We start from the raw sequence: 15,697 nt of genomic DNA, 5'->3' as shown, positions 1-15,697 counted from the left end.
TCGATGTTGCGCCGACCTGTGAAACCACTCTAAACCACATCTACACTATTCCCTTATTGTACATGATAAAACATAGAACATTACAGCGCAACTAGCTGTAACAATAAGAACTAGCATGCTTTCATCTAGATGCATGTAATTTTCAATGGTACACAAATGACCACAAAAGAACACGTACATAATCAAACAAGATTGTTGGATTACTGTGACTCAGCTTTCCAATTTGTCTTCCAGAAGGCTTTACATTTTCCTTAGTCAGTCGCCTAGAAAAAAAAAATAATGGAAAATAAAAATATGGTTTCAGTATTACTTTTACATTTAAAGTTTGAAAATATATCAATATATTGTGAATGTGCTTAAAGTCATAATTAAATAATATTTTAATTAACTGAAAGCTCCCACATCATGGAAACGATGGTTTGCAGCACGGACTACTGGCTTAATAAAAAGGAAGAAAGGCAAAGCACATTAACAAAGCATATTTTTTGTTTGGTAGTGATGGTTGGAAACCCTAATTTCCAACTAACATAAAATGATATATACTATAACTACAGTACGCAATTAAATGTAGAAATCATCTGTGGAAATCATCAACATTAATATGATTATAAATCCTAATTTTCTTTAATGCTCATGTAAAACATTCCAGGGGGTTTCACATTACCATAAAAAGGTGTATCCTTAAAATCTGATTTCCCCAAAAATGTTTGATGTTTTCTATTCCTATAAATTCCCAGGTTATCAAATCTTTGAAATCAAAAGTATCTTTAACAACACCACAGGCCAAAGAACACAACCATACATGATCCAAAACACAGAGCATTATTGTACCACTGATTCAATACATTCGGTCAGTTCAAATGATCAATGGATACCAAAGATACTGACTCACTCTTCCAGTACAAATAAAATTCAAACTTATTGAATGCATTGACAATTTTGTAGATTGGGTCATCCACATGCCCAGATGAGAAGTGCTTTAGCATTACTCTTCCAACTGGGGCGACGCAGATTTCACCAAAAGGGCCATGGCGGAAATCCTCGACATGGACACACAATGACTCATCATGGGGGGAGACTTTAACTGTGCACAGGACCCATGGACAGACAGATCAAATCCCAAATCGGGATAGAAATCAAACATGGCAAAGGAACTAGGAGTGTTCATGGAACAAATGGGAACAGTGGACTCGTGGAGGTTCACACACCCATAGGACAAGAAGTTCTCCTTCTTCTCCCAGGTACATTGGGTCTACACTAGGATCAGCTTCTTCATAGTTGGGAAAGTGGTGCTTCCAGGGGTAGTAGGAGCGGAATACTCCAGAATCATAATCTCAGACCACACTCCACACTACATAGATGTGAAGTTGGGAGACAGGCAGGGCTCAACGTGCCCCCATGCAGTTTGGACACTGCCCTCCTAACCGATAAGGCATTTTGCGAAAAGATATCCCAGGCCACAGTCGGGTACGTTACCAATAACCAGAGTGGGGAGGTCTCACCCTCCGTTCTGGGAGGAGCTGAGGCAGTGATTAGAGGTGAAATTATCACGTACAAAGTGCACAGAGGCCAAGAAGAGGGGGCAGCTAGGCAACAACTGGTCTACTCCATACTAGAGATGGACCGAGAGTACTCCGCGTCCCCAACTGTCAAACTAATGGCAGAGGGGAAAAAGGCAGGGGCAGCATCAGGAAGGGTAGCCGAAGCAGAACAACCGTATGGGGACCGTGGCCACGGAAGGGGGAGAAATAAATTGTTGCAAATATGTATTGTGACCAGTGTTTGTTTGTATGTTCTCTCATTGTACTTTAGTCTATATCTGTTGCGTAATGTCGGTCATTCCTTGGTTGCCTTCCCAAACACTATGTGTGGCTAATGAAACCTGCAAACTAATTGTACAAACTTAAATATGTAACATAGAACTTGTGAAAAACCAATACAAACATTTTTTCAATGCTTCTGTGTCAACCACATTCTCTCATCCTGATCTGCCTTGATACACGTCCTATCACCACTCAGCCTCCGATGGGAGACAGGAGTAAGAACCACCATAAGCTAATCAATCTTCTTCAGAATCAAATGCCTTTCTCTTTCAAAAGGCTGAAACAAGGTTCCACCAAGGTCTCATTATGGTGCAACTTTTAAAAGTGCAACCCATAAATTCAATGTTGCTCTGGGAAATTGCTGGATCCAATCCAATGATATAGAAATGGCTGCCGAGAAAAATACAACTAGATTCTGTTTCAAAAATTCCACTGACCCCCATCAATGCATCCTGAACTTCAGGTGAGAATTTGTGCACCCTATTACTTTCCAAAAATAATTTCATACATGCTTTTAAATAATATTACCAAAGTTCATTTTTAATATCAAATCAAATGGCAGAAAACTGTTGTTTTTAGTTGCAGAGCAGTCAGTTAGGACTTGGAAATAGTAACTTAAATTATAAAATGTCTGTTATTTGCAGAAATTTCACATCGCTGTACAATAATGCAGTAAATAGGTTGTACTACAATCAAATTAATATAATTAAACAGCATTTTGAATTTTCTTTGCAGCAAGCCAATGCTTTTACTGTTACCGGTGTACAATTCATAACTCTCATGGGTATGGGGCTTCATTTCTACTTCAGTAAACACAATATTAGATTATGGCAATATTTCACATGACAGCCACTTTTCATTTCCTCTGCTTTAAACTGTTTACTTGATGTTACACAGAATCGTTGAAAGAAATTCAGCTTAAAAATAACATTTCTCAACATTTCGCTAAAGACTTGTTTTAGCACTGTACTAAATTGTAATAAATAATTACTCTTGCTGCTCTAAAGATCTGCAACTACCCATTACAAATCAAGCAAAAAGTAACTAAATACATTAAATCCGAGGTGGGAGAGAAGGAGAAGGCATTTGCTAAGGTGCCGCACAAAAGGTTAATACACATGGATTGGGGTAAATTATTAGCTTAGATTGAAGGCTGGCTAACCGACAGAAGGCAGCGAGTCGGGATAAATGGGTCTTTTTCCAGTTGGCAAGATGTAGCTAGCGGGATGCAACAAGGTTCGGTCCTCAGGACCAACTATTTACAATGTGTAAGACTTAGTTGCAGGAATAGAAGGTACCAGCCAAATATACAGATGACAGTAAAATAGGTGGGATAGTATGTTGCATTAAGGAAATAATAAATTGACAAATGGATATAGATAGGTTAGTTGAATGGGTCAAAATTTGGCAATTGGAGTTTAACGGGGATACGTGATCCATTTCAGTCGGAAGAATGGAAAGGCAACTTATTATCTAAATGGAGAGAAACTTCAGAGTGCTCGGTGCAGAGGAATTTGGGGGTCCTTGTGCATGAATCGCAGAAAACTTGTATGTAGGTTAGCCTGTAATAAGGAAGACAGATGGAATTTTGGTCTTCATAACTAAAGGAATAGAGCATAAACGTTGGGAAGTGTTGCTCGAACTGTACATGAACATTGGTGAGACAGCACCTGGAGCACTGTGCAGTTTGATCCTCTTATTTGAGGGGGGATGTAGTTGCATTAGAGACAGTTCAGAAGAGGTTGACAAGATTGATTACAGAGGCGAGGGGTGTGTCTTACAAAGAGAGGAGATGATCAGCCATGATCGCATTGAATGGCGCAGAGGGCTTGATGGGATGAATTTCCTACTCCTGCTCCTAGTTCTTACGTTCGTACAACCTTGCACAGTAACAATATCACAAAGACAATTGTTCACTTTTAAATTGTTGGTACTATTATGTGGGCATAAAGAGTCACATTTTCATGGAACATTGTCCCACATACAGCAATTAGATAATCATTTAAGATAAACATTTAATTTGTTTTGATATAATGGGTGAATTGAAATGTTTCCTGGGATCCCAGGAGAATTCCACCGATGTTCATCCGTTGGGATTTTCATGCCCACCTGCACAGATTAGGCGAGACTACTGACAAGTCGACCATACAATGATTCAAACACTCATGTACAAACAGAATACCACTGGTATTTGAAGTCAAAAATGAATTTCAAGTTTTCAAAGGGGACTGCTCGCAACTCTTCTCAAATGTGCGGGGGAAATTCCAAGTATTTTAACCATATTTTAACAATTTTATCACAAGGCAATGAAGCAGAGTAGCTTAATCCCCATTAACTAGCATGTCACAAAGAACAATCTATCATCTAGGGTTTTTCAATAATCCATTTATTTGTTTTGAAGGGGGGGGGGGGGGGGAAGTGTTAATGTCATCATTACCTTATGAAAGTAATAGGACATTCTGTAATGAGCTTTGCTCATGCTCACTTATCTAAATACAAAACGTAAAACTTACTTCATAATATACTTGGCCCTGTCAATTGTCTGAGCTTTGACTTTAACCAGAAGAGGGTGGTTACTGTAGGTGTCATTTTTCCACTGTCCATACAAACGATACCTTAAAACAATATATTTAAGCGTTAATCCAGAATGTAATTAAACAAGAGTAAATCAATACATTGAACGCGACAGCATATTGGCACAGTGGTTAGCACTGCCGCCTCAGGTGCCGAGGTCCCAGGTTCGATCCAGGCTCTGGGTCAGTGTCCGTGTGGAATTTGCATATTCTCCCCGTGTTTGCGTGGGTTTCACCCCCACAACCCAAAGATGTACAGGGTAGATAGATTGGCCACGCTAAATTGCCCCCTAAAGTGGAAAAAATGAATTGGGATCTCTAAATAATATTTAAAAATACATTGGAAAACTTCTCGATGATATTCACCTATATTGGTACGGGAATGTTTTCAACATTCCCCAAAGCTCTTCGGACATACACGCATTGGAGTCCATTAAAGTAAGAGAAGGCAGCAACACCTGATCTGCAATACTGAGAAAACAACTCACGAGTGACTCCTGTAGAGTTAAAGAACAGTTAGTGGTTATCGGTTGAGAATAATTTATTTAAGATAAACTTCATGCATTATGCATTTCAAAATATAACATATTCCAAATTCATTTTGCCAATGAATATCAAACCGCATTTGCAACAATTAATCAGCAAAGTTGACCATTCCAGCGAACAACGTTTAAACCCTTCATAATGACGTAAGGCACTTCACTATATTCAAGTAGAGATCCAAGTCACTGGCATCAGAAAAAGTTAAAAAGGAAGTCAAATCTTGAAAATAGTGAGATATTTCAGAATGCTCTGTAACAATTCTGAGCACCTCCGGATGTTTACCGGAAACAGTTCATTCTTCCAATGAGGGATATTTGAATTAGGAACTCATTTATCAAGAATGGTCTTCACAACTAAAATACCAAGAATTCAATAAGTACTTAGAAGCAATATTTTTTTTACAGTCTGTAAATAATTCAATGATAGATCCCATAACACAACAAAATTGCCACGCACTCTTACTATCTGCTCAAGACATATTCTCATTTGCCTTTGAAGACCCACTTCATTTCTGGGTCAGCTTAAAAGCTGATTCTAAGGATGCAATCAAAAGGACATAAATGTTTGGACTAAAATTAAACTTAATAACTTTGCTCTGTGCAACATTCTATCATTTGATACAAAATCAATTCAAAATATTCACTTTCCAAGATACAGTGCAAGTGTACAGTCAAGTTTTTGCAAAAAGATTCAAGTTCAGCTCGGGGACGTAGATGCTCAAACTACATTTGGAGCGCTTGCCACCTTTCATCACTTTAGGATAAACTAAGTAATTTGAACCAAGAAATTACACTGAAGATATGCAAATATTAATAACATTTATATTCATATAAAATGTCTTCCACCTGTTATTTTAAGAGGGCATTGAGTTATTAACTAGTTTACTAAAAACAGGTTCAAGTCTACATGAAACACACACACACACACACACACACACGTGTGTCCGGGAGGGTACGACGAGACCTTGTAATAGGTAGGGAAGACCCCACAGGGACCCTTGTAATACGGAGACACCTCCCCTCCCAATCAGGTATCTCTGCAATAGAGACAGCCCCCACACACAGGGACCCCTGCAATAGGGGACCTCCCACGCAGACACACCTCTAAATGCTGAGGACCCCATATCCTCACACAGATTCTCCCCCTCCTCACACATAGCCCCTCCTCCTCACAGAGCCCCCCTCCTCAGACCCCACCCTGCTCCTCACACAGACCCCCACCCTCTCCTCACGCAGACCCCACCCTCTCCTCACGCAGACCCCACCCTCTCCTCACGCAGACCCCACCCTCTCCTCACGCAGACCCCACCCTCTCCTCACGCAGACCCCACCCTCTCCTCACGCAGACCCCACCCTCTCCTCACGCAGACCCCACCCTCTCCTCACGCAGACCCCACCCTCTCCTCACGCAGACCCCACCCTCTCCTCACGCAGACCCCACCCTCTCCTCACGCAGACCCCACCCTCTCCTCACGCAGACCCCACCCTCTCCTCACGCAGACCCCACCCTCTCCTCACGCAGACCCCACCCTCTCCTCACGCAGACCCCACCCTCTCCTCACGCAGACCCCACCCTCTCCTCACGCAGACCCCACCCTCTCCTCACGCAGACCCCACCCTCTCCTCACGCAGACCCCACCCTCTCCTCACGCAGACCCCACCCTCTCCTCACGCAGACCCCACCCTCTCCTCACGCAGACCCCACCCTCTCCTCACGCAGACCCCACCCTCTCCTCACGCAGACCCCACCCTCTCCTCACGCAGACCCCACCCTCTCCTCACGCAGACCCCACCCTCTCCTCACGCAGACCCCACCCTCTCCTCACGCAGACCCCACCCTCTCCTCACGCAGACCCCACCCTCTCCTCACGCAGACCCCACCCTCTCCTCACGCAGACCCCACCCTCTCCTCACGCAGACCCCACCCTCTCCTCACGCAGACCCCACCCTCTCCTCACGCAGACCCCACCCTCTCCTCACGCAGACCCCACCCTCTCCTCACGCAGACCCCACCCTCTCCTCACGCAGACCCCACCCTCTCCTCACGCAGACCCCACCCTCTCCTCACACAGACCCCACCCTCCTCACACAGACCCCACCCTCCTCACACAGACCCCACCCTCCTCACACAGACCCCACCCTCCTCACACAGACCCCACCCTCCTCACACAGACCCCACCCTCCTCACACAGACCCCACCCTCCTCACACAGACCCCACCCTCCTCACACAGACCCCACCCTCCTCACACAGACCCCACCCTCCTCACACAGACCCCACCCTCCTCACACAGACCCCACCCTCCTCACACAGACCCCACCCTCCTCACACAGACCCCACCCTCCTCACACAGACCCCACCCTCCTCACACAGACCCCACCCTCCTCACACAGACCCCACCCTCCTCACACAGACCCCACCCTCCTCACACAGACCCCACCCTCCTCACACAGACCCCACCCTCCTCACACAGACCCCACCCTCCTCACACAGACCCCACCCTCCTCACACAGACCCCACCCTCCTCACACAGACCCCACCCTCCTCACACAGACCCCACCCTCCTCACACAGACCCCACCCTCCTCACACAGACCCCACCCTCCTCACACAGACCCCACCCTCCTCACACAGACCCCACCCTCCTCACACAGACCCCACCCTCCTCACACAGACCCCACCCTCCTCACACAGACCCCACCCTCCTCACACAGACCCCACCCTCCTCACACAGACCCCACCCTCCTCACACAGACCCCACCCTCCTCACAGAGGCCCGCTCCTCACACAGACCCGAACCTGCTCCTCACACGGACCTGAAACCGCTCCTCACCCAGACCCGAACCTCCTCCTCACACAGACCCAAACCCCCTCCTTCCACAGACACCCACCCCCCCCCCCCCCCCCCCCGCCCTCACACAGACCTATTTGCATCTATTTACATGCTCCCGTGGTGTGCGGCATGTCGCTCCAATTTCCCGCGTGTGTAGAAGCATCACAATCGGGTCAGCGTCCATCCCAATTTTGCCCCAACGCCAGATACCTCATCCCATTGGGGAACGCAATCCGGGCATCCAGGGACTGATAATCCGGCCCAATATTTCAACTGTATTCCTAGCAGTTTCACATTTTTACTGCACCACCATGACATTATCAATAACAACAATGCTTCCTACACTAATTAAGATTGTCCAAAATCTGAAGTTTCCCAAAAATTAGTCGAGGTGGGCAAGTAAAAGTAAGCTCTAACTTAACTGTTGTCCAAAGAAAACCAAGTTTGTGTGTATACTACATCTTGTACACACACACATCCTCACACAATGCAAAAGCAAGAAATATCCAATAACTTGATCGCCAAAGAATTATGGTAACTTACCATCTTCTCCTTGTCCTCTGTTTTACCTCCATCTGATGTGTGCTGCAAATATATAAAAGTGTGCGTTACTCCATTATCTGTCCACGAGTTCGAAAAAATGGCATGGTCAGTCTCGGTCATTACAACATCCAATTATTGACATTGCGGGTCAAGTCAGAAACACAGCAACAGATCAGCATTTAATAGCCAATACATTCGCACAAGTTCATCATATCGATCAACTTTTTTTAAAATAAAAAATTGACATAACATATTTCACTCCTTTTTCCAAAACCAAATCTTCTCAGAATCCTCAATACTATTTTAGTCCTGTGTTCTTTGAAACACCAAATATGTAATAAGCAATACATTCAGATCAAAACAAAAGAAGCAGCATCATGTTTTACTCTGATTTAAGTTTCTTTGCTACATTGACAACTAATAGTTAACATCAGAAAACCAACAACTTTTTCTAGCTACACATGATCTCAGTGAGATGAATTAATTTATTAGATTTGCCACAAATCAAAGATTTTCAAATGTGAGGAAGTAAGATTAGGCATCATTTTTAATATAACTGCATAATGACAGAAAACATCGCTAAATTATAGCCAGCTATACGAGTCGGAACCCCCGGATGGGGAGGAGGGCATGAATCAATTTCTGGGGAGGCTAGAGCTCCCGAAGGTAAATGAGGAGCTGGTGGAGGCCCTGGGGGTCCCCTATTGGGCTTGGGGAGGTGATAGATGGACTGGGGGCGATGTAATTGGGTGAAGCCCCGGGACCTGCTGGGTTCCCAGTGGAATTTTATAAGTTCTCTTGGTTACTGGGGCCGCTCCTGGTTAATGCTTTCAACGAGTCCAAGGAGCTGGGAGTACTCCCCCACGAGTCCAAGGAGCTGGGAGTACTCCCCCCAACGTTATCACAGGCATCAATTTCTCTCATCTTGAAGCGTGACAAGGATCCAGAGAGCTGTGGATCGTACAGGCCAATCTCCCTCTTGAATGTAGATGCCAAATTATTGGCAAAGATCCTGGCCACCCGAATAGGGGATTGTGTCCCAGAGATAATTGGGGAGGATCAGACGGGATTTGTAAAGGGCAGGCACCTGACATCCAGTATCAGATGGCTTCTTAATGTAATTATGATGCCAGCGCAGGGGCGCGAGGCTGAGGTGGTAGTTGCCATGGACGCAGAGAAGGCTTTCGACCAGGTGGAGTGGAAGTATCTATGGGATATTTTAGGCAGGTTTGAGTTTGGGCAGGGCTTTGTGGAGTGGGTCCGGCTACTGTACCAGACCCCGGTGGCAAATGTAAGAACTAACCGAGTTCGGTCAGAATACTTTCGTCTTTGTCGGGGAACAAGGCAGGGATGCCCGCTCTCCCCATTACTGTTTGCCATGGCCATAGAACTCTTAGCAATGGCTTGAGAGCAGCGAATACCTGGAGGGGAATAGTGAGAGGGGGGGTGTGCACAGGGTCTCTCTCTCTCTCTCTGCGGACGATTTGCTGCTTTATATCACAGATCCGGTGGGGAGGGATGACCGAAATCATGGAGGTATTAGGAGAATTTGGGCGATTTTCAGGCTTAGTTAAACATGGGAAAAAGCGAGATGTTCGTGATTCAGGCACGGGGCAGGAAAGGAGCTACCTTTTAAAGTGGTATTTAAAAAGGTATCTGGGGATTCAAGTGGCCAAGGATTGGGGGCAGCTTCACAAGTTAAATTTGGGCAAAGCAGTGGAGCAAATGAGAAGGGATTTTTGTAGATGGGACATGCTCCCACTGACGCTGGCAGGGAGGGTTCAGACAGCGAAGATGGCTGTCCTTCCGAGACTGCTTTTCTTTATTCAGTGTCTCCCGATTTTTGTCCCAAAGGCTTTTGTCAGAAGTATTAATGTGGCGATATCGAGATTTATATGGGCGGGTAAAACCCCGAGAGTAAAGAAGATACTCCTGGAACCGGCCGGCGGTGAAGGGATATTGGCTCTCCCGAGGTTTATTAACTATTACTGGGCTGCCATGGTCAGGAAGTGGGTAGTGGGGGAGGGGTCGGTCTGGGAGCAGATGGAGGCAGCATCCTGCAAAGGTACGAGTCTGGAGGCTTTACTGACGGCGCCCCTGCCGTCCTCGCGGCTCAGTACTCCACAAGTCCTTTGGTGGTGGCAGCCCTGAGGGTGTGGGGGCAATGGAGGCAGCATACGAGACTGGAGGGGGCGTCAGTGTGGTCACCGATCTGTGACAATCACCGGTTTGTCCCGGGGGGGGCTGGATGAGGGCTTTAAGGTATGGCAGCGGGCAGGGATTGAGAAGTTTGGGGATCTATTCATCCAGGAGGGCTTCCCGACCTTGGAGACATTAGAGGGGGAGTTTGACTTGCCGGGAGTGAACGGGTTTCGGTTTCTTCAAGTGCTGTCAAAAACAGGGATTGGAGGTGGGAAGGTTTCGGACATATACAGGGAATTGTTAAGAGTGGGAAGGGGCCCCTATCACAGAGGTGAAGAGGAAGTGGGAAGAGGAGTTGGGCGGGGAGCTGGAAACTGAACTGTGGGAAAAGGCCTTGAAAAGGGTAAATGCATCCTCGTCCTGTGCTAGACTCAGCTTGATTCAGTTCAAGGTAGCCCACAGGGCCCACATAACGGTAGCTCAGATGAGTAGGTTCTTTGACGAGGTGGTGGACAGATGTGGGTGGTGTGGGGGTAGCCCGGCCAACCATGTTCATATGTTTTGGGCATGTTTGAAACTGAGGGAATTCTGGCAGGGATTTGCAGATGTTGTGTCAGAAGTCCTGGAAGGTAGGGTAACTCAAGAGTCCAGAATTATCAATATTTGGGGTGTCGGAAGATCCGGGGGCAAAAGGGGGGGGGGGGGGGGGGGGGGGGGGGGGGGCTGATATTCTGGCCTTCTCCTCCCTGGTGGCCCGGAGACAGATCTTGCTGAGATGGAGGGACTCGGAGGCCCCGAAATCAGGAGTGTGGGTTAGCGATATGGTAGAGTTTCCCAGTCTGGAGAAAATCAAGTTTGCTTTAAGAGGATCAATACAGGGATTCACCCAGAGTTGGCCGTTCATCGATTTCTTTAACAAAAACTGAACGTCAGCAGTAAGGGGGGGGATAAAGGGAAAAAAGGAGGGGCAGGGAGGAAAATAGGAGGCATGGTAATGTTAAATAAGGACAGGGAATTTATTATAGGGGTAATTGGGGATAGGGCGGGAGAAGTGGGGTGCATGGTTTATTGTATGTTGTTATTTTAGGGGGCATTTTGTGCGTCGACCCGCGCGGTTGTTTTAGAAATGTCAATATGTTAAATTGTGAAAATTACAAATGCTTCAATAAAATATATTTTTTTAAAAAAGAAAACATCGCTAAAAATCAGCTAGCAATGCACTATTCTGAACTGTCATTGATGATAAGCAACCAGTGATTGAGAGGGTTTATTTATGGCCCAACAAGTCGGTCTTGGAGAAACCTACGTAGAGCTACACGATCCACTGCACCACAATTAAACAATACCGCAGACTCCAAAGTATATTATCCAAAAACAAATCTTGTTAAAAGGTGATACGTTCAGAAATAAAAATTCTGTACAAAGAAACCTCTATTGACAGTAACAAAACATCTTTCCTGCACTCATTTAAAATACGACAAAATAACTTCAACACATTTAGTCACCCAAAATGATTAGTCTACAAATAGACTATATTTGTATGTGTTTCAAACCTCCACCAAGAGCAAACTATTTTATCCTAAAATAAACTGAATTGTAATTTATCTTGCACACCCAGTTAATGTTTTGACATGGTACAACCAAATTAAACCTGCAGATAGCTGAATGACCTGTGCATTGCAGCAATTACTCTTTAATCTTTATTAATTCAAACCATTCACTCCTGTTTAATGTTTAATAGGGCAGGACCGAATAAATATTAAGCAATAAACTGAACTGACATTTGAGTAGCATTACAGCAATAAAACTATTTGTTGTTGGTGTCATGGTGTGTGAGCTGAATTGTTCGAAAACCAGTCAGGAAACTATTAGTTTCAGTAAATCTGACAGTAGTGTTAAGGTTCAGTATGTTTCAAATAGCTATTCCTCACATTTCACACCCATTGCAATCGCTGCTCATTGCATTGCACCGGTCTCCACGACCTCTCATTTTTGCTTTTTAAACATCTTCGTCTCACCCTCAATTTTATTTCTAAGTATTCCACACACACTGCCCCGCAAAATTTAAAACAGAATTTACACTCTTAGTTCCTTAAATGACGAGACTTTTATCTTTTCACTCAGTTTAGATGACAAGCATGTGTACACGTTCTTGTCATCACCTCCATCCTTAATCAACCCATTCAGCAGCCTTGCACCATTAGTTAAAAAGGGTGTCATTCAGTCCATTCCAGATCCTAACCACTCGGTGTGTAATTATTTTTCTCATTCTGTTGTGAGTTCTTTCACCAAACGCCACAAAAGCTTCAAATGCCCTTATGTAATATTAAGAGTTTTGGGTCAAATTGCAAAAATGTTACTCCTCTAGATTTCAAGAGCATCAAAACAGACATGAAACTGAAACACATGAAAAAGGATTTTAGAATAATGACATACAAAAAATATACACGTCACTTAGAATTGAATAAAGCTCACACCAACCTCTTTCATAAATGCCTTTCCTATACGAATCACTTTGGCAAACAAGATGGGGTCATGCCATAGGTGGGGGCCAAGGTAGCACAGCATGCTGAAGACTTCTTTTCTTAAGTCTTCAAATGTGTCTATTGGTTTTGGAGCCCTTTCATTTCGAAGCAATGGAATAACAGCTCCCTTGGCACCCTTTGGTACACCAACTCTGCAAATAAAATATGAAGTTTTTATACTAATGTAAGGGAAGTTGATCGTAAAAGGTCAGAACAGATAAAATACTTGACATTAACAAAATCTACAGAAAAATAAGAACACTTTTATGAACTTGTGTAAATATCAGGATGAAGCTGATGCCAATCAAATATTTTCAAAGTAAAGAATCTGATTTGATGTATCCAGGTTTCATTCCAATAATTCTTATTCAAACACAGTCTGGAAGTTATTTTTTAAATAAAATTAGATAATTGCTTGAAATGGAAGCATACCAAAAGATAATGAAGGTCAAACACAACAATGAAATTCGATTAGCGGTTGAGGTGGATAAAACTACCAGCACAGACTAGTTTTGACTATAACATTCCACAGTTCCAAGGTAGAACATGTCCAAGGCTAATTCCTTGGGGTTTTCTCCAATATTTCAAATATTACTTATAGAACTGTAGTTTTGGCAATCCTCTCCAAATTGTAAGATTTCTGTTTAACAAATATGAAATGATTTAATTCTTCTTCAAAAGATGCATTCTGCGTAAGATTAAGGGTGACTACGGGTAATCCCTGATTCCTTTTTGTCATTGGTTTATGTAAACATGCGGGTTGAGGTTTGGGGGTTGGTGGGTAGATGGGATCGTTGTTATTATGGGGACTGACATATTTTGCTGATTGTTTATTGTTGATGGATGTAAATGTGGGAGAAAATGTGAAAAAGGAGAATAAAAAAATCTTTACAAAAATAAAAAAAGATGCATTCACCAATAAGTTTTTGACATTTCAAATATATTATACACTAGCCAGTTTAGGGGAACATGATCCAATGTCAAACTTCACATCAAGTTTCTACAGCAAATCAGCTCTGCCCATTTTGATTCTGAAGACTTGTTAAATCCTCTGAACTTCAATATTAATTTTTCTCTTCTAATTTCTCAAAAAGCCTCAGTAGCTGGTGCAACTCCAATGCCTACATGAAGTCAGTATTTACAACTTTTTCTGCACATTATTCACGAAACAAAGTAGATAATGTTTACCAGGAACTATAGGACATGTAAGATTTGAATGAAGAGTTGTACCTTCCTCTGCTAATGCCTGGATGTTGATTAATGCAATCGTCCAGCCAGGTTTAATTAGAACTCTAAGGCAGCCTTTGGCCATCTGTTGTATTTCCTAGCAAATTTGAGGTTATTATTTACATAAATACATGACATTGCGCCTGTGGATACGAGTGACTTATCAAAGTTCAATAAATGGTTTGCAGTCAGCTCTAAAAAAGGTATTAAAATGTATTAGTTTTCAAAACTAATGGAAAGTTTGCCTGCATTTACTAACTGATATTAAAAGATGTATTTTACATGACACTGCTTCTGTGGAGTTGGAAAATACACAGCATGCGCTAAGTGTGTTGTACCACACAATGTATTATGTATCAGAGCAAGTTCGAAATCCATGGAACTTGGTCAGATGAAAGGTCATCATCTGCATTTATATCTTATGAGGGTAGTAGAGATGACAAATTAAAAAGAGAGAAGCTAGAGATCAATATAGCAATAATGAAAAAGATGGTCAGGAAGGGACAGAGCATAAAACAGTATGACCGGCAGTTAAGGCTGGAGTTTGCAAAAGTAATTACAAAAAGACACGAGTTAAAGCCACTACCTGAAAGCAAGCAGCATTCGCAATAAGGTAGATGAATTGTTGATACAAATAGAAATAAACAGAAATGGCCTATCTGCCATTACAGAAATGTGGCTGCAAGGTGACCATTATTGGGAATTGAATGTTGGACTTCCAGTGGCAACCAGTTTGTAGGAAAAAGGTGCAGAATTAAGACCAGAAGAGAGTGACCCCTAGTTTATGGAGTTGCAGCCCGGACGTGCCTGGAAAAAAGCGAACCAGTTAGTTGAGGTGAGCGAGGAGCAGACAGCGCATGCAGAGATGGTGGATGTGCAGGGTCTGGCCCCGTCAGCTCAGTGGATGATGGACCAGTTGGTGAGCTTCCTGAATGAGAAGTTCACCCAACTTCGGAAGCAAAGTGCGGAGGACCTGGCGCGGGCGGTGGACTCGATCAAGGCGGTGGTTGACCGTGTGGAAACGAGACTGGAGGCTCAGGGACAGACGATCCAGAGGCTGGAGGAGCAGGCAGGAGAGCAGGAGGACCAGTCCACCTCGATGGCAGCAGAGATTGGGCTGATGCGTGATCAGCAGAATCAAGTGATGGAGAAGTGGAGGACCTGGAGAACCGTTCGCAGAGGCAGATCTTTCGGATTGTGGCCTGTCGGAGGGAATTGGGGGGATTGGATGCAGATACGTACATCGGGAAGATGTTGGAGAAGGTGCGTTCGACCGGACTTTGGAGGTGGATCGGGCCCACAGGGTACTGAGGCGCAAACCCAAAGGGGGCAAGCCGCCAAGGGCTATGGTGGTGCAATTGCATCGGTGCCTGGACAAGGAACGTATCATGACATGGGCCAGGCAGAAGAGGCGATGCACTTGGGAAGGCATTGAGATCCGTGTTACCAGGACCTGGGGGCAGAGTTGGTGAAGAGAAGGGCGAGCTTTAA

General features: G+C 44.3%; 1 protein-coding gene across 1 annotated transcript in view; it reads right to left on the bottom strand.

The window, feature by feature from the left end:
- The window catches only part of thoc2 (THO complex 2), a 193,707-nt gene that overhangs the window by 99,967 nt on the left and 78,043 nt on the right, over positions 1-15,697 (bottom strand). Inside the window, exons 12-16 of the mRNA XM_072505632.1 lie at positions 12,936-13,131; positions 8,313-8,354; positions 4,763-4,893; positions 4,337-4,438; positions 179-263 (exon numbers count right to left, since the gene is read on the bottom strand). Coding sequence (XP_072361733.1) covers positions 179-263; positions 4,337-4,438; positions 4,763-4,893; positions 8,313-8,354; positions 12,936-13,131 — 556 coding nt within the window. The remainder of the gene's footprint in view (positions 1-178; positions 264-4,336; positions 4,439-4,762; positions 4,894-8,312; positions 8,355-12,935; positions 13,132-15,697) is intronic.

The sequence above is a fragment of the Scyliorhinus torazame genome, chromosome 5 (genome assembly GCF_047496885.1).
Source record: "Scyliorhinus torazame isolate Kashiwa2021f chromosome 5, sScyTor2.1, whole genome shotgun sequence".
Classification (NCBI taxonomy): Eukaryota; Metazoa; Chordata; class Chondrichthyes; order Carcharhiniformes; family Scyliorhinidae; genus Scyliorhinus; species Scyliorhinus torazame.
This window is presented reverse-complemented; position numbering and strand designations above follow the sequence as displayed.